The sequence below is a fragment of the Hemicordylus capensis genome, chromosome 3 (assembly GCF_027244095.1).
Source record: "Hemicordylus capensis ecotype Gifberg chromosome 3, rHemCap1.1.pri, whole genome shotgun sequence".
NCBI lineage: Eukaryota > Metazoa > Chordata > Lepidosauria > Squamata > Cordylidae > Hemicordylus > Hemicordylus capensis.
Genome location: NC_069659.1, coordinates 136,759,083 through 136,783,356, shown reverse-complemented (window position 1 = coordinate 136,783,356; position 24,274 = coordinate 136,759,083). Strand labels below are relative to the sequence as shown.

General features: G+C 45.4%; 1 protein-coding gene across 5 annotated transcripts; it reads right to left on the bottom strand.

The window, feature by feature from the left end:
* Positions 1–1,592: 1,592 nt before the first annotated feature.
* Positions 1,593–23,679, bottom strand: GPR45 (G protein-coupled receptor 45). 5 transcript variants are annotated; one of them, XM_053307388.1, is made up of 3 exons: positions 23,571–23,658; positions 5,044–5,257; positions 1,593–3,125 (listed from the first exon to the last, which is right to left on the bottom strand). In XM_053307388.1, the coding sequence occupies exon 3, from the start codon at positions 2,905–2,907 to the stop codon at positions 1,792–1,794; it is 1,116 nt and encodes a 371-aa protein (XP_053163363.1). In that variant the 5' UTR covers positions 2,908–3,125; positions 5,044–5,257; positions 23,571–23,658; the 3' UTR covers positions 1,593–1,791. The 5 variants fall into 5 exon arrangements, with proteins under 5 accessions (XP_053163363.1, XP_053163365.1, XP_053163364.1 ...); XM_053307390.1 differs by lacking the exon at positions 23,571–23,658 and adding an exon at positions 20,856–20,870; XM_053307389.1 differs by lacking the exon at positions 23,571–23,658 and adding an exon at positions 10,336–10,733.
* Positions 23,680–24,274: the final 595 nt, after the last annotated feature.

Sequence of the window (24,274 nt, the reverse complement as noted above, 5' to 3'; positions counted from 1 at the left end):
CCTTTGCTTATAATGTTACAAGTGGACAGTTACGCTGAGAAGGCAGTCCTGTACCCACGCTAGATCCAAATTGTATTGGCCTCTAGAGGTTATACCAGCCTTTGAATTAGTATACAGTATTTACAACTGTGTTCTGATTTCAGACAAACTGCATACAGGAGAACCCTGGTATCATCGGGGGTTCCGTTTTCCACTACAATGGTGGATAATGGAACCACAGATAAAGAGTCATTAAGGCTATGGGACCAGTGTTCCCTCTAAGGCATGAGCACGTGCGCATGCTCACAAGTTTTTTGATGTCCGCTTAGTTAATTTTAGATCCCGCTCAGGTTTAATCAGGAAGGTTCCACTCTGAATCTATGGGTGTGCACACTGCCTTGATGCTGCCACCCAGAACAAAACTCATTCTGCACACAGATGAAAAAAATTAGAGAGAACACTGTATGGGTCTCGGGGTTAAGTTCCTGGGGGGCAAAAAAAAGCTTAAAATGCAGAAACACATGAAATAACATACTGTGCCACGGTTTCCAGGTGTCCAGCAATGCCCCCCAAAAGTTCTAACTCCAGTTGTTTTTTTCTGTGAAAAACTGGGATTTGTTGTTCGTTTCGTTTTAAACAAATGAGCCACAAAATGGCTCTTCTCAAAATGGCAGCTGTAAATTACCTCGGTGGTCATTTCCACCCACCCCCAACCTGCGGATCTGTGGAATTAACCCCCCCCTTTTTTTTTGCTGTCCCCCACCAGCATATGCTGAGGTCAGGTGTTAATTACCCAACGACGGATGCTGGATCTCTGAATGGCGAGGTTCACCTGTATTGTGTACTTTTGGGTTTGCATAGATGAGCTGGTGAAAGATTACAAAAGTTCACTTTTTCCTTGTTTGTACAATAGTACGTTGATGTGCAGCATTCCTTTCTGAAGGCTAATGCTGAAAACAAGGCAAACAAACCTAGATGGTATAATCCAGAAAAAGTACATCGCAACTAAGACCCATTGAAACCAATGGAACTATTTGGGTTTACTTGGAGATGAATTCCACTGATTGCAGTGGAATTTATTCAGAGACACGTGCACAGGATTGGAGACTATCCTAAATGTACTTACCAGGAAGGAAGTTTCAACTGAAGTCAATGGAACCTGTGACTCAGTCTCATAGTTGCCTTAAGAGTTAAGGAGATAATGCATTCCATTATGGACTTGATTTTTGAACACATTCAAAGGGCAAAGATAAAATTGGAAGATACCTTTTGGTTTTCTAGGTTGCCAGCAAGTGAAATCAGCTCCTTAAGGGTCAATTCTCAAACTGCTTTCTCAGTGGTTCTGTATGAAGTTTACACATCTGGTGTTGCTTGTCAACCTAGTTGCTTTGTGCCAAATTTCAAGCAGACTGGTTTGGATGTTATGACCAACTGAATATCCAGGGCTTAAATATTTTACATTTCACCTTAATTATACAGCACCACTGTAACTGTATGTTTATGACTTTTCAAGCACCTTTGAACTCTCAGTTTTCAGGCACTGACCTTCACAAGACTACTCTAGCTAACATAACAGAGCTAATTGGCAAACTCTTTTAAAAAAGACAATTGAATGATACAGGCTTTTGTTTATTGGCAGTATAGTAAGTGCTATAACTGAATTGGTAATGCACACACTCAAACATTCAATTTTGCTGTACAGTTAATACATAAAACTTGCAGGATGGTGTCATGAGTAGTGATTGGAGAAACACATTGCTGCTAAATTAAAATATCCTGTTTCTTCTTTCTAATAATGCTTATGGTTTCCTTCTAAACTGCAGACTGGTGTTCATTGCAGACATATATGGCACTTGGCCTTATTCTTCTTTTTGTCCGTCCAGGCACTTTAGGAAAGATCTTAAATGTTTTGGGCATGAACTCCAGACACGCCTCTCGGAATTTCTTGATTCTCCAACAGTAGATGATGGGATTGAACACTGACTTGAGGTAACTCATCCACAACACACAGGTGCTGGTGATGTAGAAAGAGGGGCTATAGTAGAATTGTCTGCTGAACACAGACATCAGGCTAAATACTGTGTGTGGAAGCCAGCAGAGAGAGAAGCCAACAAACAGAATGAGAATGGTAGTGAAGGCCCTGGTCTTGAAACTCATGTCAACATTCATCTGAGGGGGCTTCTGCAGACCCATGAGGCCCAGTTTGCTCACCTGACTCAAGCACACGCTCTCGGTGTGGTTGTGGATCCTGATGGTGTTCCGACGCACAGTATTCAGAATACAAAGGTACGAGTACAACATGATGCTGAAAGGGATGAAGAAAACAGCCACAACTAACATCACAGCATAAGCTCTGTCAGCAGGAAACTCTGTGTATCCTAGGACACATTGGGGAGCCCGACTTGGGACTTCTACAAACGTCCATCCAACCATTGAGGGGAAAGATATACAGAAAGAGAAGGCCCACGAAATGGCAATAATGACTTTTGCACGGTGTGGGTTCAGTTTGTCATGTCTCTGGACAATGATTAAGAAACGGTCCACACTTATTATCAAGAGTATAGACACTCCTTCCAAGACGAAGAACCAGTAGAGCATAGCTGATATCCGGCAGAAGTGAGCACCAAAGTTCCAGTTCACTGTAAGGATCGTAATGGCAGTAAAAGGCATGCAGAACAAAGACAGCATGATGTCGGAGAAAGCCAAAGTAGCCAAAAGCAAGTTGATAGCTGAACGCATGGCTGGTTTTTGGTAGACAATGAGGCAGACGATGGCATTGCCTAAGAATCCAATGGCAATCATGAATAGCATTATTGTGGCCAAGAGTATCCTGAGTGGGAGAGTCAAGGTTGTGAAATGGGAGCCTACAAATGGGGTGCTTGCATTCAGGCCAGCAAAAACATCTGTAGGAGTCTCGTTGCATGCCATCACAGTACAAAATACTGGTACTGGAGAAAGACAGTCTTCCTGTTAACTCTTTGGCTTCTGCCATTTTCCCATCTTTGTAGGTCTATGGTTAAGGGTCTGTCTGTAGAAACATTCTTCAGCAATCTTTGAAGAACCAAACGATAGTGATTTTAGCAAAGAACGTGCTCCTGCATAGAGATGTAGGTAAAGCCATTATCAAGCGCATATCTTCAGAGACTCTAGAAAATTGAAGAAAAGAATGATGGTGATGTCTACCAATTCTAAATGTTATAAAAACAGGAATTGTTTTCATCTTTCAAAGTAAAGATGTGGGCAAGGGTGATGACCCCCTCAGTTTAGCATATATGTAAGATGGTACATACATACCCCATTTACCCAGTTTACAGCAGCTAGCTTGTATGTGAAATTTTTTGATATGTTCCTTTTCAACAGCTTATCCAGACCATGAGAAACTTGGGAACTGGTTGCTTGGCCATCTTATAATTTAACACTGGTATTAATTTTGAAATGCTTTTTATTTATAGTGGTTCACATACTGTGCAGTAAAACATTGGTGGTTCGGCATGTCCCCCCACCCCACTGATGAAGTGGAACAGGGCTGCTTCCCTAGTAACTTCAAATCATGTAAGTATAGTTGTGCAAGCATAATCTCCACTGGAAATCAATGGAGGTTATTTCCAATTGAGATCATTTTGTGCAACTATTTATTTAATAAATTTATTTGCTGCCTACTACTGAAGTCTCTAGGTGACTTACAGCATAAACCAAACCAAGAATTTAACAGTTAAAACATAAAACCAGATTAAAATATCCATAAAAGCCTCAACTAACTCAAAAGCTTGGTTGAAGAGATGTCTACAATTTTTTCCTAAAAGTATCAGGAGGAAGTGCATTCCACAGTCCTGGGGCAACCACAGAAAAGGTATGCCTTTGAGTAGCCGCCAGACGAGCTGGCGGCAATCTCAGACAAACTTCCCCAGAAGATCTTAATAGGTGGCGGCATTCATAATGGAGGCATTCTCTTAAATAGCAGGGGCCCAATCTGTTAAGGGCTTTATAGGAATTAACCAGCACTCTGTATTTGTCTGGAAACTTATTGGTAGCCAGTTTAGATCTTCAAGAATTGGAGTAACATGGTCCCTATAGGACATCCTGGAGACCAATCTGGCAGCAGCATTCTGAACCAATTGCAGCTTCCGGACTATGTACAAAGGCAGACCCACATAGAGTGCATTGTTGCAGTCAAGCCTGGAGGTTATCAGCATGTGCATAAGGTCTTAACGTCACTCACTTCTAGGAAAGTAACTAGCACTCTGTATTTTGCCAAACCAACCGAAGCTGATAGAAAGCACTCCTGGCCACTGCCTCCACGGAGGTATCAGAGAGAGGCTTGGATCCAGAAGTACTCCCAAACTGTGAACCTGTTCCTTCTGGAGGAGTGTAATCCCATCCAGAATGGGCAGATCTCTCCCATTTCCTGAACTGCAGCTTCCTACAGTGAGCACTTCTGTCTTGTTTGGATTCAGTCTGTTTGTTATCCCTCATCTAGTCCATTACTGCCTCAAGGCAGGCATTTGGGGAAGTTATGCCATTGCCTGATGAAGATGACATGGAGAAGTAGATTTGGGTGTCATCAGCATACTGATAACACCCTGCACCAAATCCCCTGATAATCTCTCCCAACGGTTTCATGTAGATGTTAAAAAGCATTGGAGACAAAATGGAGCCCTGAGGGACACCATACAAAAGCTCTTGCTTTGTAGAGCAGCAGTCTCCAAGTAATACCTTCTTAAATCTGCATGAGAGGTATGAGTGGATCCGCTGCAAAGCAGTGTCCCCTACACCCAGTCCCCCCAGAAGGATACTATGGCTAATGGTATTAAAAGCCGCTGAGAGATCCAAAAGGACCAACAGAGTCACACTCCCCTTTGGAAATCATCCATCAGGCTGATCAAAGCAGTCTCCACCCCAGAACCAGTTTGAAATGGGTCCAGATAATCTGTTTCATCCAAAACTGCCTGGAGTTGAGAGGCCACATGCAGCAGCACAGGTGCTGCTGAACCACCTGTGTTTGGCTGCACCATTGTTTTAAAGTGGCTTTGTTATATGATATCTAAAATATTCAAAATCACTTACCTATAACAATTTATTAGTAAATGTGTCGGAGTGGCATACTGTGTAAGCACATCCGTAGAATGAAAACTGGTTTCAGACCAAATGTGACTTGACTTCAAGTCAACTTCTGCCTCTAGCCTCACACATTGGTTTCTTATATTGGCTGGACCTTCATTCAGAAGCCAAGGCTGTGCTTGCTAGTCCAAATGACAGACTGGGGCCTAAAACATTCATCCTAGATAGAAGAGGCCCAAAGAGTATGTTGGTATATTGTACAAAAACTCAGGATTCTCTCTTTAGCACTACTATCTTAAGATGGCTTGAAAAGATGGTTAGATAAGTCATGGAAGATAGGCCAACCATGATGTTTCTATGAAACCTCAACACGTTCAGTGTGGTACTATGTCAATGAATGTCAGTTGATGAGTTGCAATGGGTGGAGTGGGGGGGGGGAGCTATTGCCTTGATCAGAGGTTCCCAATAGGAGGTGCTAATACCCCTAGTGGTAATTGAACTCAGAGCCCTCCTATCTCCCTATGCTTCAGCCACACTCTTTGCCCCCATCTGAGAATCGCTGACTTGAAGCTTACACATCCTCAGAGGTGTGTCTACTGCAGAAGGGGAGGTCCTCTTCCTCTGCTCCTGATTGCCCGGCCACATACTGTAGCTCAGTGTACCCGCCCACCGCCTGACTGACAGGCTTTACAAAATTAGCACTGAGTACACCCATTGAAATTAACAGGGCAAGCAAACTTGTCCCATTAACTTCGATTTGGAGAGGAGAGCTGGTCTTGTGGTAGCAAGCATGACTTGCCCCCTTAGCTAAGCAGGGTCTGCCCTGGTTACAAATGAATGGGAGACAAGAAGTGTGAGCACTGTAAGATATTCCCCTCGGGGGATGGAGCTGCTCTGGGAAGAGCAGAAGGTTCCAAGTTCCCTCCCTGGCAGCATCTCCAAGATAGGGCTGAGACAGATTCCTGCCTGCAACCTTGGAGAAGCTGCTGCCAGTCTGTGAAGACAATACTGAGTTAGATGGAGCAATGTTCAGACTTGGTATAAGGCAGCTTCCTATGTTCAATGACTGCTAAAATGAGCAGCTTAGTGGGCATGTGAGCCAGTGACTATAGTAGCCTGTCTACCTAACTGTAACATTTAAATGTGTATTTTTATGTATATATGGTGTGTACACGAACACATACATTACAGGTAGGAGATGTACTCTGGTCACTGGATGGCTTACATCCAGATTTTTATCTTATTTATATACTGCCTGATTTTTATTTATTTATATAATTTTGTTTTTCTCTAGGTGGTGTACATAAACAAATACAATATAAAAACAAAATAAACATTTTCACAGAATAACAAACATTTTAAAACTAGTTTTAATTAAAAGCCTGAGAAAACAGGTGTGTCTTAAGGGTCATTTGAACATAGGAAGCTGCCTTCTACCACTTCAGATCCTTGGTCCATCTAGCTCAGGTTTGTCTGCAGTGGCATCTCCAAGGTTGCTGGCAGGAGTCTCTCCCAGCCCTATCTTGGAGCTGCTGCCAGGGAGTAAACCTGGGACCTTCTGCATGCAAGCGCTCTGCCTAGAGCAGCCAGCCTCACCCCTAAGGCAGTGGTTCTTAATGTAGGGCTCACCCACGTTAATAGCAATCTGCGATGGAGAAGTTGTCCCAAGGAGTGAACAGCCACTGGGAGAGCATTCCAAAGTCTGGGGGCAGCAACAGAGAAGACCCTGTCCCATGTGCACGACAACCGACCCTCCTTGTCTGCACCCGGAGAAGAGCCTTCTCCGATGACCTCATCAAGCAGGCAGCAACCCTTGGGAACAGGCGGTCCCTCAGGTATCCCAGGCCCAAACTGTTAAGGGCTTTAAAGGTCAAAACCAGCACCTTGAATTGGACCCGGAAACAAACTGGTAGCTTTTTTTGCTAAGTAAACCACTTGACATTTTCTTTTAATTGAAAAGTGGTATATAATTATATTAAATTATTATTAACAGGGAAGAAATGTCATAGTCTACACTTCAAAGGAAAGCTATCAAGCACATGGACAAAGTCAGATTTTTTTGTAATGTCCAGTCAATATTAGCCTGCCTTTTTAAATATAACTACCCACTGGTTAATTTTGATTAAGTAAAAGTGCCACCTTCCAAGTCTTCCTAAAATCTGTACCCTCTTGATCTGAAAGCTCTTCCCTAAGCCTCCAATGTGTAGAGTAGGCAGTAGTTAGAGAAATATGGCTACAAATGAGATACTTTGGCATTCGAGTTTGATTTCAGGGTTGAACCAGAGGCTTCAGGCTCAACTAGGTGCGAGCTGAAACGAAGTCCTCCTGCAACAAACTCTTCATCTTCCCATAGCCCTGCTCACCACTCGTGTGGTGATCGCTACAGTATGCAGACTCCTCTAAATTAGCCCTACCTGCCAGGCTGTACTAGAGTTAGTCATGACTCATTTGCTAAAACGGATTGAGTAGGAACATTAAAACAACTGTGCCCACAAAGCTGCTTCTCCCATCCATCACCCTGTACATGTAAGGAACTGGCTAGGAGAAAAATTGCAATGAGACCATCATGCCCCCCCCCCCCCCGCTGGCCAAGTGGGCACTTTGCCTGGGAGCAAATTATGATGCACCATTGAGGGATTCAAGAAGAAGAAGAAGATATGAAACATTTATTTACATATAATTTTACATTAGGCCCGGATCAACATCCAAATACTGGGTGTTCTCATGCCTGAGGTGGCATGTGTCACTTCCCTAAGGCAGAATCGGTTAATTCCTGGCTAGGCTGAGATTTGGAATGGGGAATGCCTGCTCATAGCTCGTGCCCTAACCATTGCAACATATTATTGTTTGAATCAGCACCCATGTTCTGAGGCTGACAAACATTCCAATTGCAATGATTTCTTTTCATAAAATGCTTTACAGAGACTTTCTCTGTACCTGAGAAAGTAACTTGTAAAAGGAAACCCTGAAACCAACTTCTTTACCTGACATCACTTTAAGACACTGCCTGTCAGGCTTTGTTATAACAATGAGAAATTACGCCTTTATAAAGATGAACCACTTAACCTGACAGTTCTAAATGCTTTCTGTTGAAATAAGACATTAGTCTTAAAATAAATGTGCTTTGTTGAACACAAGACAAAAGAAGTGCTTTTACGTTAAACCTTGTGATAAGGGCTATGGGTGATCAATGAAACATCACTGCCACATAGCACTGCTGAGTGGCACTGAGCTCTATGCTGATGTAAGCCATCAACCAGGCTCCATTGGTTGGTTGACGCCAATCTCCTTGGGCAAGGCAACCCACATTCATATTCTTCTGGATGTCTCCATGGCAATCCCTCACTTGAAAAGAATAGATGACTCACCCAGGTGAATTAGTGACTGATGCATAAAAACACGCAGAAAAAACTGCTTATGAGAATAAAGTATATTTGAAATAATATTTGAATTGGAAGTTTAGAAAAATATTAAATCCAAGGTGAAGCTTGCTAGATTAATCAAAATACTTAGAAAGCAGAGTCCCAGACTAACTTGTCCCTTATTCATAGGTTTATTTGACAGGGAGGTTCCCCAGTGTGAGGAATGCATCATGTGTCTGGTACATCACGTATATCATGGTGGTTGCTATGCCATTGCAAGGGAAATGGCCACATCCCTCTGTAAAGGGAAACAAAATATTTCAGACAGAAAAAATTGAGTGAGGGAGTGGGGAAGCTGAATTTATACAAGTTTTGTACATTGGATGGGTTCAGATGACACGAAGAACTGACTTATCTAATTGTGGTTAGCTTGTATGTCTAAACTCATGATAGTTAAGGGGGGAAACATGATTTATTTCAGGCAGTCAAACAACAATTTGAACCCAGGGGTTTAAGTTGATTTGTTTGTCCTAACCATGGTCTTGTGTGATGTTTGAACCCACAAATGTGGTTTAATCCTGGTTTGTTTCAGTAGCTCCACCCTCTGTTTTTCAACCTTTTTGGAGTCAAGGACCGCTAAATTCTTCATGCAGAGTTTCAAAGACCGCTACATTCTCCATTCGCAGTTTCCCGGACCAGCAGTTAGTAAAGGGGTTTCAAGCTTATCTATCTATCTATCTATCTATCTGACTTCTATACTGCCCAAAACTTGCATCTCTGGGCAGTTTACAATTAAAATAATATAAGCATTAAAATCATTAAATTTGGAATCTTTTGCAAACATGGAATATTAGGGGTTCTCAACCTTGGGTACCTCAGTTAAACTCCCAACCACAATGGCATTTGGCCATTATGGCTGGGCATTATGAGAGTTGAAGTCCACCAACATCTGGGTACCCAAGGTTGAGAACCCCTGAATCTAAAAGCCTGGGTGAACAAATTTGTCTCCAGTATGTCTTCAGTATGTGTGGGGTGGGGGTGCTTGTGATTACTCAATGGAGATGGATGGATGGCCCAATGGATGTTGGGCCATTAGAAAAATTCAAAAGCTACATGGGGCCAATGAAAACAACACACAAGCAAGCTTTTGAATTCCCCCAAACGTTTCATCAGGCTGGATGTCAAGCAAAGCAAAAAGGAGGTGAGGAGAGGAGAGCTGGGCAAGTTCAGTAGAGCCGGAAATCTACAGTTTAACCCTCTCATGATGGAGGTGGAGTTTTAGCAGGAGTTGTGTAGTCGCAGGGCCGGATCCAGATGACGTTAGACAGGACCACTCACTGAAATTAATTTAGTCATCTCTCATTTGTGTCAATGCTGCTTGGTCATGATCACCTGGCTTGATCTGGATCCTGCTCTTAGATGTGCACTTTGTGAGGCAGACCTAATGAAACCCGTGCAGCTCCTCCAAAACTCCTTAAAAATGGTTACATGGCAGGTGCTGGGAATGGGGTTTTTTTTAACGGTGAAAGAAAATGTGAAGAAGAGAGGTGGGGACCTGGGATTAAAGGGAAGGGGGTGATTCTGAGATGGCGGAGGGCGTGGGGTGTTGTAGTGCTGGATGCCTCATCTTCCTCGCTGGGGAGATGAGGCACTGTTCAGGGTGGGTGAGGCAATGGTGCACCGGACCGCGCTCGGAAGGTCGCCTGGGTCCAAGAGCTGCCGCCACTGTGCTTGCGCACCAGAGTGTAGCAGGTGTCCCCCCATCCTCTTTCACAATGCGCGCTTCTGTGCCCCCCTCCCAACTCCCCTTTGTGTGCCAATCACACCAGCCTGCCTTTGGGGCCACGCAGCTCACGTGGTCCCACAGGCTGCCCGCGCATACCTGCGAGGCGAGCCAAGGCAGCCCTCCTCCCTCCCGCCTCTGCTTAGCCCTCACCGCAGCATGATCCCAGTCAGAGGTTGTCGTCCGCACCCAGCGAGGTCATAAAGGGGACCGCCGTCTTCTACCAGCGGTGCAGACCATGGAGTTATAGGGGGCCGAGGGACCACAACACCCCACCAATGCAAGAGGGAAATGGCGTTTCCTCTCAAGGTGCCTTGGCCACAACAGGCAGCTGGTTTTAAATCGGTTTGGATCGGACATGAACCGTGCTGGGCATCAAATCCCCAGGATCACTTCATTCCAGTGCCATTCATCCAATGACCCTTTTGCATGAATGCACAAAATGGTATCTTGCCTCTTCCCCGTACCACACTGCCTCCCTCCTCCACTTAGTCCTCCTTGGTAGGCGTGCTTGTTTCCCGTCCCCCGAGGAAGGTCCACCTGCACTCCCTTTCTGCAAAGCCCAAGCCAAGGTGGCCCTCCTACCTCCCTCCACCACTTAGCCCTCACTGCGGCATGATCCCGGCCAGAGGTTCCACCCCCTGGTGAGGTCACAAAGGGGACTGCCATCTTCCACCAGCAGTGCAGACCAGGGGGTTACAGGGGACCGAGGGACCACAACGCCCCACCGATGCAAGAGGGAAACAGCGTTCCCTCTCAAGGCGCCTCGGCCGCAACAGGCAGCTGGGTTTCAATCAATCAATCTTTGATTGATTGAAATCAATCAATCAATCAATCAACCTTTGGCTTCAAACAATGAGCATGCAAGAACCAGCAGCCCTTCAAGTGGCACCCAATGCCATACCTTTTTCTTGATGCCCCCGCGCTGCATACAGTTTGAAGCTGTAAAGATAGGGAATAAGATAGCTGTAGGAAGATCTCAGTAGCACGTGGAGGCAAGGCACAAGAAGGGTCCAACGCCTCCGTAATACTCTTCCTCTTCCGTGCCATGTGCAAAACTGAGGAAGTGAGTGCCTTGATTGCAGTTGGGGGGCGGGGTTGACTCCCAGTCAGGGACCGGCACTCAACCCTTCGGGGACCGGCAGCGGTCCAGGGACCAGTGGTTGAGAAACTGTACAAGGCTCTCGCATATTGAAAGACAATCCTTGATCATGAAAGGTAAGTTTGGTGGGACCAAGGTTTGGTGGGACCAAACCATACAACAAACCATAAGATGTTGAAACACACCAAAAATCGATGAATGTCTGTGGTGCCAATTGTTGTTAAATAAACTTTAGTTTAAAATAAACCATAGTTCCATGTGATATCTGAACCTGTCCAGTGACAATGCTAGCAGAAGCACTGAGCCAGGGATACAGGGCTTCAAGATGAATGAAGACAGCTATTCTTCCTCAGGCTCTCTTAATTAGGTCCAAGACTCTGCCTTATAGTTCTACCCTAAGAAGGTGTGAATTTGAGGTACACAACATGCAGAACTGAATTGCTTCCGAAGTACTGGACATGTGTGAAACACTTAAAAAGAAATGTACAGATTTTATTTTCTTTTTATAGCCTGTAAAATACTGTACATTCACTAGTGTCAGTATCACACAGTAGGTTCTTCCACGTGGTTTAATGGGGTCAGCCAAAATAAGAGAAGGTGCAAATTCAAATCCTTAGAGTCCTTGGACATAACTTGGTTCACAGACTACTAAAGAGGGTAAATGAGGAACATATATAGGAGCACAGTAGTTTGAAGCCTACTGTTGAGAGAGCAGGAACAACCTCAGGGGGTGAACAAACTTTTCTAATCAACAACATCTAGCCTTTCCCCCCTTTAAACGAACAGGAGGAGGGGAGATTTTGAGGGGCTGATTTCTCTTTAAGAGATAAGTCCTAGTCTGTGTGCGTGTTATTTGCCAGGGCTAGCAAACTCCTGTGTTTTAGTTTGTTCCTGCCTGGAGCAGGTGGAGTCAGCTAGGGCTGGGGGAGGCCCCCACATTCCTTTGACTCACATCCTGTGTCTCAGTTGGAGGCCTACTCTCTACATAAGAGGTGTAGGCCCAAGAGCATAGCGAACATGGATAGCAAACAGGACGTTGGAGTTTTGCAGGAGTTTAGTGGGAGGAGCGTGGGGGAGCCTGGAACAAGCCCCTGTGATCACAAGAAGCCCGGTGGAGAAGACAAAGTAAGTACAAATCCCTCCCTCATATTCCTGAGAAAGGCTGTTTGGACAGTAAAATAGTTGACTATTACAGCTGAGACCAATACTTCAAATAAACTATCTCTAAATACTGTAAACAGCCAACAAAACCACTATGAAGATAGAAAGCCGGCAGGAGAGGGGGCATTTTCCAGTGTATTGCACAGAGTGCTACATGTAAGACTGTTTGCTTCATGGGCAGAAGTCATGGGTATGCGCTCGGTGCAAGGAGCTCCTGGCTCTCAGAGAACAAGTTCATTCCCTCAAGACCAAGTTGGCGGATCTGGAGAAGCAGAGAGACAGAGAGGCATACGGACAAGACCTTCAGGAAAGTGGTAGAGGCATCTCACTCCAGGGTGATAGCTCTGCTGGTGTCAGGGAGAATGATGGTATCGAGGAAGGAGGACATTGGTATGAGGAACAGGGAAATGATCCTTTAGAAGGGACCCTTTCCGTGGATGATGAGCCCATATCCTCTCGCACAGGGGATACTCCTCCGGGGCGTGGGGACCTCCTTGTAGTGGGTGATTATATCATTAGAGGTATAGAGAGATGGGTTTGTGACCCACGTGTTGACCGTACAGTGACTTGCCTGCCTGGTGCAAAGGTTGCGGACATCATGCAGCATCCAGATAGGCTGTTAGGCAGTGCTGGGGAGGAGACTGCTGTCGTGGTGCACGTCGGCATCAACGATGTGGGGAAATGTAGTCAGGAGGACGTGGAAGCCCAATTTAGGCTGATAGGTAGCATATTGAAGTCCAGGACCCCCAAGGTAGCATTCTCAGAAATGCTACCTGTTCCACATGCAGGTATAGTGAGACAGGCAGAGTTGAGGAGTGTCAATGTGTGGTGCCGGGAGGAGGGGTTTAGATTTGTTAGGCACTGGGATACATTTTGGGGCAAGCAAGGCTTGCCCCCAAAAGGCACAAAAGGGACAGACTACACTTGAACCAAGATGGAACCAGACTGCTGGAACATAGAATCAAAAAGGTTGCAGAGCAGCTTTTAAAATGATGCCTAGTGAATAGCCAATGGGTGCTGGACAGTATCTGGTTTGGTAAATGCCATCCCTTAAAGTGCGAAGGTGCACAGGATTCAGATAATACAGAAGGGGATAGAGCAGAATCACATAGAGAGCAGACAGAAGGCTTTGCCAGCTGGTCAAAGAGTCAAAAGACAGATAGCAAACACCAGGGAAGAGATTCAGCGTATAGGTGCTTATATGCCTATACTAGAAGCCTACAAGCCAACATGGATGAGCTGGAGTGCTTGGCTGCTAATGCAGAAATAGATATAGTGGGCATAACAGAAACATGGTGGAACAGTGCGAAACAGTGGGACAGCGTTATCCCTGAATATAAACTCTATAGAAAGGACAGGGAGGAGCACCTTGGAGGTGGAGTAGCACTGTATGTTAAAGAAGGGATAGAATCTAACAAAGTAGAAAACCTGGGTGGACCGGAGTCCTCCACAGAAACCCTGTGGGTGAAAATAAAAGGCCTGAAAGGAAATGTGCTACTGGGGACGTGCTATCACCATCCAGATCAAAACGCTGACAGTGACTGGGAGTTGCAGGAGGAAATCAGGAAAGCTTCAAGGAGAGGCAGGGCAGTAATAATGGGTGACTTCAATTACCCACACATAAACTGGATGAATTCGCAGTAAATTCAGGTAATGACAAAGAGGTCAAATTTCTAGATATGCGGAATGACTGTGCCCTAGAACAGTCGATCTTGGAACCAACCAGAGAGAAGGTGACCTTGGACTTCATCCTGAGTGGCAGCCAGGACCTGGTGCAGGATGTCAATGTCATTGACCCTTTAGGGAACAGTGACCATAGTGCGATCAAATTCAGCATACATGTGGGGAGAAATCACCAAAGAAGTCTAACACAGACACTTTGAATTTCAGAAGTGGAAGCTTCTCCAAAATGTGGAGTATGGTGAATAGAAAGCTGAAAGGGAAAATCAGGAGAGTTCCAGAACTCATGGAGTTTACTCAAAACCAAAATTATAGAAGCCCAGTTAGATTGTATACCCAAAATGAGGAAAGGTACCACTAAGTCCAGGAGGATGCCAGCATGGATAACAGGTAAAGTCAAGGAAGCCATAAAAACGAAGAAGACTTCCTTCCGAAATTGCAAGGCCTGCCCAAATGAGGAGAACAGAAAGGAACACAAACTCTGGCAAAAGAAATGCAAGGTGACAATAAGGGAGGCAAAAAGAGAGTTTGAGGAATCTTTAGCCAAAAGCATCAAGGGGAATAACAAAAACTTCTTTAAATACATCAGATGCAGGAAACCTGCCAGGGATTATGTTGGGCCTTTGGATAATGAGGGAGTGAAAGGGATTATTAAGGAAGATATGGAGGTTGCAGAGAAGCTAAATGAGTTCTTTGCATCTATCTTCACGGCAGAGGATACTGAGCATATACCTGTTCCTGAAACAGGCTTTTTAGGGATGGAGGCTAAAGAACTGAGTCAGATAGCAGTGACAAGAGATGATGTTCTAAACTGTCTGGAAAAACTGAAAACTAGCAAATCACAACAGCTGGACAGCATCCATCCTAGAGTGCTCAAAGAACTCAAATGTGAAATTGCTGACCTCACTAAAATATATAACTTATCCCTGCAATCAGGCTCTGTACCAGAGGATTGGAAAGTAGCAAATGTAACACCAATTTTCAAAAAGGGATCCAGGGGCATACCGGGAAATTACAGGCCAGTCAGCTTAACGTCTGTTCCAGGCAAATTGATAGAACGCATCCTCAAGAATAAAATTGTTTAGCACATAGAAAAACAGGCCCTGCTGGAGAGAACCAGCATGGCTTCTGCAAAGGTTAATCTTGCCTCACAAACCTTTTGGAGTTCTTTGAGAGTGTCAACAAGTGTGTAGATCAAGGTGATCCAATTGATAATATACCTGGTCTTCCAAAAAGCTTTCGACAAAGTTCATCATCAAAGGCTCCTGAGAAAACTTAGCAGTTATGGGAAAAGGGGACAAGTACATGTGTGGATTGCTAACTGGTTGAAGGACAGGAAACAGAGGGTAGTGATAAATGGACAGTTTTCACAATGGAGGGAAGTAAGAAGTGGGGTCCCCCAGGGATCTGTACAGGGATCCCTGGGGGACCCCAGGGATCTGTGCTTTTTAATTTATTCATAAATGATCTCGACGTAGGGGTAAGCAGCGAGGTGGCCAAACTTGCAGATGATAACAAAGTCTTTTGGGTAGTGAAATCCAAAATGGATTGTGAGGAGCTCCAAAAGGATATCTCCAAACTGAGGGAGTGGGCGACAAAATGGCAAATGCGGTTCAGTGTTGGCAAGTGTAAAGTGATGAGCATTGGGAGGGAAAACTCCAACTTCAATGGGATCTGAGCTGTCAGTGACTGATCAAGAGAGGGATCTTCGGGTTGTGGTGGACAGCTCGTTGAAAGTGTTGACTGTGAAAAAGCTGCGAAAAAGGCCAATTCCATGCTAGGGATCATTAGCAAGGGGATTGAAAATAAAACTGCTAATATTATAATGCCCTTATACAAAACAATGGTGTGGCCACACCTGGAGTGCTGCATACAATTCTAGTTACCACATCTAAAAAGGGACATTGTAGAACTGGAAAAGGTACAGAAGATGGCAACCAAGATGATCAGGGGCCTAGAGCACCTTCCTTACGAGGCAAGGCTACAACACCTGGGGCTATTTAGTTTAGAAAAAAGACGACTGTGGGGACACATGATAGAGGTCTATAAAATCATTCATAGAGTGGAGAAAGTGGATAGAGAGAAATTCTCATGAAATTGATTGCCGGGAAATTTAGGACCAGCAAACGGAAGTACTTTTTCATACAACCCATAATCAACTTGTGGAATTCTGTGCCACAAGATGTGTTGACAGCCAACAACTTGGATGGCTTTAAGCGGGGCTTGGATAACTTCAAGGAAGAGAGGTCATCATCGGCCACTAGTCAGAGGGCCATCTCCAGTCTCAAAGGCAGGATGCCTCCGAGTACCAGTTGCAGGGCAGTAACAGCAGGAGAGAGGGCATGCCCTCAACTCCTGCTGTAGGCTTCCAGTGGCATCTGGTGGGCCACTGTTTGAAACAGGATGCTGGACTAGATGGCCCTTAGGCCTGATCCAGCAGGGCTGTTCTTATGTTCACAGGGAGCTGCCTTATTCCAAGTCAGATCACTGATCCATCTAGCTCAGGATTGTCTACATAGGCTGACAGTGACTTCACCAAGATTGCAGGCAAGAATTTCTCTCGGCCCTATCTTCGTGATGCATGCAATCATGCAGGTGCTCTTCCCAGAGCGACTCCATCCCCTATGGGGAATATCTTACAGTGCTCACACATGTAGTCTCCCATTCAAATGCAAACCAGAGTGGACTCTGCTAGCAAAGGGGACAATTACGCTTCCTACCTATTGACGCAGCAGGGAAATGACCTGATTAGCAAGCCAGAGGTTGCCAATTCGAATCCCCACTGGTAAAACACCTATATCAGACAGCCGCGATATAGGAAGACGCTGAAAAGCATCATCTCATACTGTGCAGGAGATGGCAATGGTAAACCCCTTCTGTGTTCTATCAAAGCCAACCACAGGGCTCTGTGGTCACCAGGAGTCGACATCGACTTGACAGCACACTTTACCTTTACCACAAGACCAGCTCTGCTCCCATTAACAAACTATATTAATCTCCTCCCTTGACAAACTATCAAGTATCCTGAAAAGCAGAATTTATTAGGGAGGATATTTTATTCAAATTCACATATGATTTACATATGTGTGTGTGTGTAGCTTAATTTCTCTACATATAAGGGGCACCTGGATGCAGTGTTCCCTCTAACAGGGATTCCCAGATGTTGTTGACTACAACTCCCAGAACCTCCAGCTGCAATGACTTTTGCTTGGGGATAATGGGAGTTGTAGTCAACTTCTGGGAATCCCTGTTAGAGGGAGCACTGCCTGAATGTGCATATAGATTCTGCTGAAACACTCTCTGTGTATATAAGACTGAGGTCTTGACAAATGTCGGGTGCCAGGGAGTGATGGTGCCTCCTAGAAATGTAACTGTGGCACCTAAATTAGGATATTCAGAAGTAGAATCATTTAATAAAACCTTTGTCTCAGGCAGTCCTATCTCTGTTCTAAGCATGTTACTTGCAAAGTGGATATCCTCTTACCCTCCCCCTCCGAAATGTCTATCACTAAGTCTGGCAATTTTGTCAAGTGTCCATTCCCTGGCTCTCAATTTTTGTGGCTGGCTCCTAGATACAAATGAAATTTTTCAAGACTCACTGTAAGCTGATATAAACGTTTAAATACTGGTTGCAGAGACTGCAATAAAGTTAAAGATTTAAATGTTTTATCTGTGAATATCTGTAATGGCCCATCCACACACGCAAACCATCGCACATGCCGCAGCACATATGAACCAGGTTTTGGAGGGCTTTTAATATAGATAGGTTTTCAATCAAGCAGGCAAATGACCCTGAAATGGCATTAAAATGATAAAAACAATTTGTGAATGTTTGGGCAGATGCTCCTGAGGAAATAATCACTAAATGCCTAATTTGAGCCAGGGGTGTAAATTATTTTGCACAGCTCATGAGCAATATGAGTAATGAGCCAGTGTGGTGTAGGGGTTAGAGTGCTGGACTAGGACCGGGGAGACCCAAGTTCAAATCCCCATTCAGCCATGATACTTGCTGGGTGACTCTGGGCCAGTCACTTCTCTCTCAGCCTAACCTACTTCACAGGGTTGTTGTGAAAGAGAAACTCAAGTATGTAGTACACCGCTCTGGGCTCCTTGGAGGAAGAGCAGGATATAAAATGTAAACAATAAATAACAGGCCAATCAATAGCCAAGGCTCAGAATTTTCTAATCTGTGCATTGTGATCCCAGCAGGAACACTCCAAGGGAGGAACTGAGTTGTGATTCCCTGACTACTGTGGATTCAGATTCATGAGGCTAAAGATGCACATGTACACACTACAGACGTATTACAAGCACAGCTGTCAGAGCAAAGAATCCTGGGAATTGTAGTTTGGTATGAGTGCCGTGAATTCCTTGTTAGTGATCCCTAAAATGCCCACCCTGAATGACAGTTCCTAAGACCACAGTTTAAGACTATATATATCCAATTAGGTTACTAGGCTGAAGGAAAGGAAATGTAGTATCTAGGGAATTTAGAAAGGGAAAGCAATCTCAGCACTGAAGAAACACTGGTTTATAGGAGTAAGAATTTTTCGGGAATGACTCAGAGTTGGAAGATAGTGTATAAAGTGACCATCTGTTTAAACTTCCTGTTTTTGGTCCACAGGGACCCGGCTGTTTTGCAACATTGTTGGTAGGCAGAAAAACTTAAGAGCAACAAAATGGGAAGATTTATTTAACACTCTGGAAACCTGTCTGCAAAGACTACCATGAGAGGCAATATAGAATAAATAAATAGGCAAAATAGACCAAACTTCTGCATTTCTAGGGAATAAAGCAGTTTTCCTGTGGTTCATATTATACACAAATACGTGTATTCAAACCCTCACAGCTGCTTCTTTCTAAGGAGAAGCAGCTTCAAGGCAAACATTTTTCATCAGGGAAGCCACTGGTTGCAGAGTGTACGTGGGTGTGTGCACATGTGCATGTGTGCTTAACCCTTTTCTATCACTGCTTTCCCCTTCCACGTTTCTATCACCTTGCAGGGTTCCAAACGCAAGGGCATCTGGAACCTCATGTGTAAGAGGGTGAAGTTAAAACACTTAGACCTAAGCTGGATGCAGCAGACCTACTTCTTTAACGGCTGGTCTCACCCAATCACATATCCAGGGGAACTGGGAGGAGAACTGGCTTAAGAAGGAAAGGTATCAGGAGTGCTAGGCTCTACCCCTTTCATCCATGGCTTAACTTCCCACAATCTGTTCCTTATTTTCTTTCAGCAAGGCTCCAATAGTGAGCATGGACAAAAGACAAGCACCAGTTTGTGGGGGACAGAGAGCGGAAAGGGAAGCTGCAGCAGAGTAAGGTTTGGGCATTGCTCACCCACATGTCCCTTTCCCTCTTAAAATGGAATCCTAGTCCATCCCCTGCTCTAAATGTGGGCTTGCCCGTCATGTATACAAAGAGATGAGTCTGCCACAATTCACAGCAAGTTGAAAAACTGAAAACTAGCAAATTGCCAGGGCTGGATGGCATCCATCCAAGAGTCCTCAAAGGACTCAAATGTGAAACTGCTGACCTCCTTGCTAAAATATATAACTTATCCCTGCAATCAGGCTCTGCACCGGAGGACCAGATGCCTCATAAGCATCTTTCTTATAAGGCAAGGCTACAACACCTGGGGCTTTTTAGTTTAGAAAAAAGACGACTGCAGGGAGACATTTATTTATTTATTTATTTATTTATCTATTTATTCTTTATTTATTATTAAAACTTTTATACTGCCCTTCCAAAAGGCTCAAGGCAGTTTACATTAAAACATGATAGACATGACATGATAGAGGTCTATATTCATGAATGGTGTAGAGAACGTGGATAGAGAGAAATTCTTCTCCCACTCACACAACACTAGAACCAGGGGTCATCCCATGAAATTGATTGCTGGGAAATTTAGGACCAGCAAACGGAAGTATTCTTCCACACAAAGCATAATCAACCTGTGGAATTCTCTGCCACAAGATGTGGTGACAGCCAACAACCTGGGTGGCTTTAAGAGGGGTTTGGATAACTTCATGGAGGAGAGGTCTATCAACGGCTACTAGTTGGAAGGCTCTAGGCCAGGCCTGCTCAACTTTGGCCCTCCTGCAGATGTTGGCCTACAATTCCCATAATCCCTGGCTATTGGCTGCTGTGGCTGAGAATTATGGGAGTTGTAGTCCAAAAACAGCTGGGGGGCCTAAGTTGAGCAGGTCTGCTCTAGGCCACCTCCAGCCTCAAAGGCAGGATGCCTCTGAGTACCAGTTACAGGGGAAGTAACAGCAGGAGAGAGGGCATGCCCTCAACTCCTGCCTGTGGCTTCCAGCGGCACCTGGTGGGCCACTGTGTGAAACAGGATGCTGGACTAGATGCCCTTGAGCCTGATCCAGCAGGGCTGTTCTTATGTTCAAGTTTGGCCCTGAGAAACCCAAAGTGAATTCTTTGCTCTGTCACTGATTTTCTGTGTGCTCTTGATGTATGGATGCCACAAGAATGTCCTCTTCTGGTGTTTGATATGATCATGAGCTTGAATTACAAGCTTGCTTCACCCTGAAAGTTCTGGGTAGGCTATGATCCAAGAGCAATGCACCATTAATATCCAGTAAACAATCTGGATATTATAAAAACAGATTTTAAAATGATTACGCACTAATGTTTAACTCCTCTCTTGGTTTAAACCTAGCCACAGACAGTCAACCCCAATTAAAAGGCCTTTTAACATTTCCAAAAGATTCACCTGCCACTCCGCACCAGACACAGGAGCAATTCTTGGTCATCAACTTCTGTGCTCCCTGTCTGTGACCAACAAGAGAAGCACCGGAAAGCACTCCGAGAAAGTGCTTTGGTCTCTGCCATGCTTGCTACAAAAAGCCAGCGATGTTGTTGACTTAAAAACGGCCCTCATTTGCTGGTCCCTGCAGGCTGTCTGGTACAGCACAAGGACTGCAGATAAGAATAGTAGTGAAACTGCATGTCTGATGCTCAAAATAAAATCCACCTGGACATGCCTTACAGCCCTCATATAATCATCATCTTCCTTTGGGAAACAGCTAGCTAACACATATAGTAATAATGACTAACTATAAAGCACTTTTAGGCTGTTCAACCATTTCAGGATTATGCAACTCCTGAAGACTGGGGGGAGGGGGGTGTCTTAGACAAGCTGCAATTCTCTGAACTTAATGCCATTTCTTGAATTCATGGAGGATGTGCATCACAGAACTCCCACCTCTTTCTTGATCAATGAACTATACTAACTTAAGTGTTCAATAGTCTGGAGATTTTAGTTTCCATCAGCTGCCTCTGGTTTTGACTCTTTTCTGCTTTAGTCTAGGGATATCCTTTTAATTTCTACAGAGATAGTAAGTTTCTGTACAACTTAAGACTGCAGATGAGGCGAGATGTTAAATTGCTCCTTTGGTAGAATATTTTTTTTAAAAAACCCTTTACATATCAAATCAGATGTCAAGAAGGAGGTTTTCAACTAACTTTCTACATGGGTTTAAAAATAAATAAATAAATCAGGAGAGTCCTTACTTGCAGTCTGAAGTTGTACAGCCCTGCAGATTTACCATCTTAGTTCTCAGACCTCCAAGTCCTACACATCTCCTAGCCCTTCATTATGATTGGCACATGGACGCTGTGCTGATCTCTGCCAGTGCTGCATATTCATAACTGCCTCTAGGATGGAAGCTGGATGCAGTCTGCACAGTCCACATGATGAGCAGCTCTCACACAGGACAGCTGCCACCCAGACATATCTACATATTTATTTCTCCTAGGCATACCTGTCGTTAATCCCATGTGTGGCAGCTCTTGCGAGAGCAGCTGCCTGGGGGAATAGCAACGGGATGGGGAGACAATGGCTGGCCCAGTCGCTGGGAACTGGTGGGCGGGCAGGAGGTGGCAGGCTGGCTTTCTGGCTGGCCCACCAGCCAGAAAGAGTCAGGCGGAGGGCGGGGAGAAGAAGCGGGCTGGCCAGTGGGAGCAGGTGGCGGTGACCTAACCTGGCTGCCCAGAATTGGTGGGTAGGCAGGAGGAGGTGGTGGGCCGGCTGGCTGGCTAGGCAGAAAGTGCAGGTGGCGGCGAGAGAAAGCGGGGCGGGGGGAGGTGGGCCGGCTGCCCGGCTAGCCAGAAAGCGCGGGCGCGGGGGCGGGGGAGAGAAAGCGGGGGAAGCAGGTCAGCGGCGGAGGTGCAGATGCTCTGTGCCCAGCTCAGCTAATTTCCATTATTTTCTATATAGGCTCTTAACGTAAGTACACAATAAAACAAGTTCAGATATTCTCAGAAGTAATGCAGGGTCCGGGCACGGCAGGACAGCAGGGGTGAACAACTTGAAGTGCTCCAGCTATTGTTGGACTACAATTCCCAGCATCCCTAGCTGCAGCTTATTGCAGCTGGGAATGATGGGAACTGTAGTTCAACAACAGCTGGAGAGCCTCAGGTTGGCCACCCCTGCTCTGCAGCATCCCTAATGCGATTGCTTGTTGGGGGCTTCCCCGGTCCCCCACCCCAGGCTTAAGAAGTGCTTGGTCATGAGAACATCAAGGGCAAGAACCTTGCCTCATCACGGGCTGAGGAGGCGCAGCCATTCCGCTAGTTTTTGGATTTAGAATCCCATGGGAAACTTTGTTCAGTCACTGAAATGCCCGTCTGGGTTTTCCCCAGGGGACTGTTGACTTTGCAGTTTTACAGAGATGATGTAAGTGAACTTCTACTGTTTTTTTGTTTTTTTTAAATGACCGCCAGGAAAAGGCCTCCGCGACTAGAAAACTCCACATATATCCTTGCTCAGACCATCCACTTCTATACTACATACTGCAAATGCCTAGAGAGGCAGAAAACACAGCTGATGCGGGTTATATAATATGGTATTCAATCACTCACTTCCCTTTCCTGAACCGCGGCGAGGGCGGCAATATATCCCTGCATTTTGCAGAAATCAAGCCAAGCAATGCCGTGCCAGCCCCCCCGCTCCCAGAAAATGCGCATCAAAGGCGGATTTGTGCAGATGTGGAGAGGAGGTCTGCGGAGCAGAAGTCTGCGATTTCCGTTCCTAGACAGACAAAACTTCCCCGACACGCTGGACTGCTACCGCAGCGCCATCCCGCGAAATGGCTTCTTCCTCACCCTGTGGTAGCACCGCTAGCCGACAAAAGCCAATTTATGGCCGTGACCCCTCGCTGTTTAGAGTTTGATTTAGGGGGGTGGGGTAAGTAGGGAAGTGCGGCAGGCAGCAGGTTGGTTTCTTCATTCTCTCCCCAGCTTGGGCGCGGGGGGAGGGGGGAGACAGTCTGGTCGTCAGTCCTCCCACAGCAGCACACGCAAAATCAAGCCGCCTACCTTGTTTCAGCCACAAGCAGCAGCCGCAGACGACGACAAAAGCCGTGCACCGCGACATGGCTCAATCCCACTAGACTGCACGTCTATTTACTCCCTAGGAGCCGCTTACCTGCAACGCGCAGAGTCCTCCTTGCGCACCGCTTGTCTAGCAGCAGACCGAAGGATGGCGCGCCCCCTGCAGGCGCTTTCCAGCTATCGACAGGAGTGGTCTAGGAGCGCGGAAGCAGGGGCCAGTGTTTAAAGGGCCTGAAGAAGGGCCAGCTAGTGGCCAATTCGGTTTAGTAGCCACATTCCCTTTTACCTGAAAGCAGAGACATTCTTACCCCTCGACTTCTCGGTCAAAGTCCAGATTCTTCACACACCCCTGGGGGACCCCAAATCCCTTTTAGTCTATTCCAGGTGGTGTGGTTGCATTAAAAATGTGTTTAAAATGGGGGAGGGAGGCTCCAAAAGCCTTTAGGTCCAGGGGCTCCAAAATTACCTAGGTGTACCTCTGCCTGAAAGCCCAGCCCTTCTATGCCAATATTTGTGGGTAGAAAAGCTGGGCTGTTGGCTGGCTGAAGGGCACTCTGCATATGCTCAGAAGCTTCTTAGTATTTGTTGTGTTTTTTCATTGATTATATTTTCAGCTCTTTTATTTTCCTACCTTTTAGGCAGGAAATGTTTTAAAATAAATAGGACTCCTTAGCCATGTTTCCAGCTTAAACTGTTGTGCTGGGTTCTGAGGTTCAACCTTGATGACGGTGGGTGCCTTGTGCTCAGTCCTCCAACAAATACCCCCTCCCCAACCAACATAGCACCAGCAGCACTGTG

What these genes read in the sequence shown, in the direction of transcription:
- GPR45 (XM_053307387.1), bottom strand. Translation starts at nt 2,907, where the DNA reads ATGGCATGCAACGAGACTCCTACAGATGTTTTTGCTGGCCTGAATGCA.